Source organism: Hydra vulgaris, chromosome 07, assembly GCF_038396675.1.
Source record: "Hydra vulgaris chromosome 07, alternate assembly HydraT2T_AEP".
Taxonomy (NCBI): Eukaryota; Metazoa; Cnidaria; class Hydrozoa; order Anthoathecata; family Hydridae; genus Hydra; species Hydra vulgaris.
The window spans coordinates 14,170,001-14,172,648 of NC_088926.1; the positions used below are offsets into that span (position 1 = coordinate 14,170,001).

General features: G+C 29.0%; 1 protein-coding gene across 1 annotated transcript in view; it reads right to left on the reverse strand.

The window, feature by feature from the left end:
* LOC100212289 (protein KRI1 homolog) overlaps positions 1–2,361 on the reverse strand; it is an 81,514-nt gene extending 79,153 nt beyond the window's left edge. The window contains exon 1 of the mRNA XM_065801137.1: positions 2,167–2,361. Within this exon, the coding sequence (XP_065657209.1) occupies positions 2,167–2,278 (112 nt within the window). The 5' untranslated portion in view covers positions 2,279–2,361. The remainder of the gene's footprint in view (positions 1–2,166) is intronic.
* Between the last annotated feature and the right edge of the window lie 287 nt (positions 2,362–2,648).

Sequence of the window (2,648 nt, forward strand, 5' to 3'; positions counted from 1 at the left end):
ATTGTCATCTTTTGTTAGCTTAGGAGGTCTACCACTTTTCTTTCTTTCTTCAAGGGAGCAAGTTTCTCTGATTTCTGTAACAGCATTCTTCAAATATCCTGTTTTGGATGTAGTTGTTAAGACACATCATTTTAATAAATAAACAAACAAATCCCTCATATTCCCTCATCAATTTTGTTTATTTATTCAAAATAACATATTCTTTCAACTTTTCTTATAAATTATAAACTTAAGAACGTTTTAAAAAAATTACATAGGAAAAAAATTGTAAATACGTCTAATTATACAAGTAGTCTAAAACTTATTCACAGTACTGTACATACATACATACATACATACATACATACATACATACATACATACATACATACATACATACATACATACATACATACATACATACATACATACATACATACATACAAGCATATATAGTGTGCACACTTTAGGCTTTATAAAGCTTACTTTAATCTAAAAAGTTTATCATCTTCACTTCCAAACGGGCTGCAAGCAACCAATATTTGGAAGTTTCTGGAAGAGAAAAGATAAAATTTATAAAGCGAGATAACAGACAACTTAAAAAATTGCAAACTATATGAATCAGGAAAACAAGATAAAGGAAGCAAATAGTCAGTCTTAGGAACAGTCACAGTAAAAAGATGAATCTTATTTGAATGATGAGTAACACGAGAATGAATTTTAGTAGATGGTATAAGAGATGCTAGCACTTTAGCACCCATTATAGTATTTATAGAAAAGAGAAAGAGAAGCAAAATAAAGATGATGTGATAATGGTTGGCTGCAAAAGCAGGTCCAACTATGTTTACAATCCATTTTTGCACCTTGTCTAAAAGAGAAAGGGCATCATTCAAAGATCCGCTTCAGATATGGCAACAGTATTCCATACAAGTACAGATTCAAGATTTATAGATATAAAAAATAGAATATAGAGTAAGATAGTGGTGAGCACGATAAAGAGATGCAACCTTAGGAGATGCTAATTTTGCAATGGATTTGATATATAAATCTTTAACTTTTTTGCAATAAAATGAAAATTAATTTTAGAGCAATACAATATGAGCATCATAATAGAACTATGATTGCCACACTAACTTCTTCAAAAAGTTTTATACTTATAGAAATGAAAACTTTATCTAATTAAGCAATTAATTGATCAAAGCTGGTGTTTCGTTCTGGTTAATCCATACAAGCTGCTTACTCTTTGGTAAAGACTTTCAGTACTCAGCCGCTATCAATTTTTACACAACCTTTACTGTTATACTTGTAACACTCTAGTTCACTATGTCACTTAATGAACTAGAGTGAATTAAACACTTTAGTCCATTAAATAGCAAAAAACAATTAAGTGAAACCTGCATTTGTTGCCTCAGCTATTTTTTCATTATATTGACGGACTTTTCTATATATATTTGGTACATTGAAAATAATAACTTCCTCAAGTTCTAATATGAAGCTTTAGTACTGGCTGTTAAATATTTATACACAGTATTTGAACCACAAGTACTAATGTCTAGTAGTAATCACAAGTACTATAATGTAAAGTAATAATTAATGAGCATACTTAATTTATTGTTCTGATATTATATGACTGGTATGAATGATTTTCATCACTTATGCCAGTCATGCAAGGTTTAAACATATTTAAAATACCTATAATAAAAAGGGCTGTTTTAAATAGATATTTCAACAAATTCTGTGGTATAAAATCTTGCACAAATGCTATTATTCTCTCTATTCCAAAATAGGATATGTAAGACCTTTGTTCACAATTTTATTGGAAGAATTAAAAATAAACAAAAATACGTAGAAAATTCTCGTTTGATAAGATCTTCTAATAGAATTTTTTAAAATGATGGCAAAACCTCAAGGTTAGTGTTTATGATTAGAAGGAAAAATGATTGGCAATTTAAAGCACAAGCAGCCTAATTTAATTTCAAAACCAATCTGCATAGTATATAAAACATCCCTGAATTTAAAGAAAAATCAATTTTAAAAAATGCATATTATTTCAAATTATGTAAGAAATGATAATTTCCAAGTTTTAAAAAGTTTTTTTAAGTCAATTTTATAGAGTCGACATCAACTTTCGAAAATGTTAATTTGCTTTTCTCATTTAATAATAAAACGAAAAATCTAAATACATACACTTATCAAGTTCTTGACATTCTTTAAACTTTTTATATTTTTTAGCATAAGTTTTGTTAATAGTAATCTTCTCATCGCTATTTCCGTCAAACAGATCCTCAAACCCTGCCATTTTTCCCGCATGTAATAAGTTGTTTTGAATCGACTGAGTCCTGATTTTTAGATCTGCATTCAGTGGCGTTGCTTTAGTTTTAAATCTTAGTAATAAGAATACTTTCTTATAACTATGTTTAAACCCAGCAAACATTAGTAGACCTATACAGGCATTTTGAGTAGTTCCCAGAAAACATTAGCATAGTGAATTTAAGTACAAAAACACAGTAACTGGTATGTATTTTGTTGCGTTTTACCACTGTCCTTTGTTGCCAGGTTGTGTAATCGATGGCAAATAATGACCACCACTTTGTGCTTTCACGAAAAAATTTGATGATAGCTTTGATTGTACCAATTGCATTGCGCAATAATTGTAAATCGTTTACAAC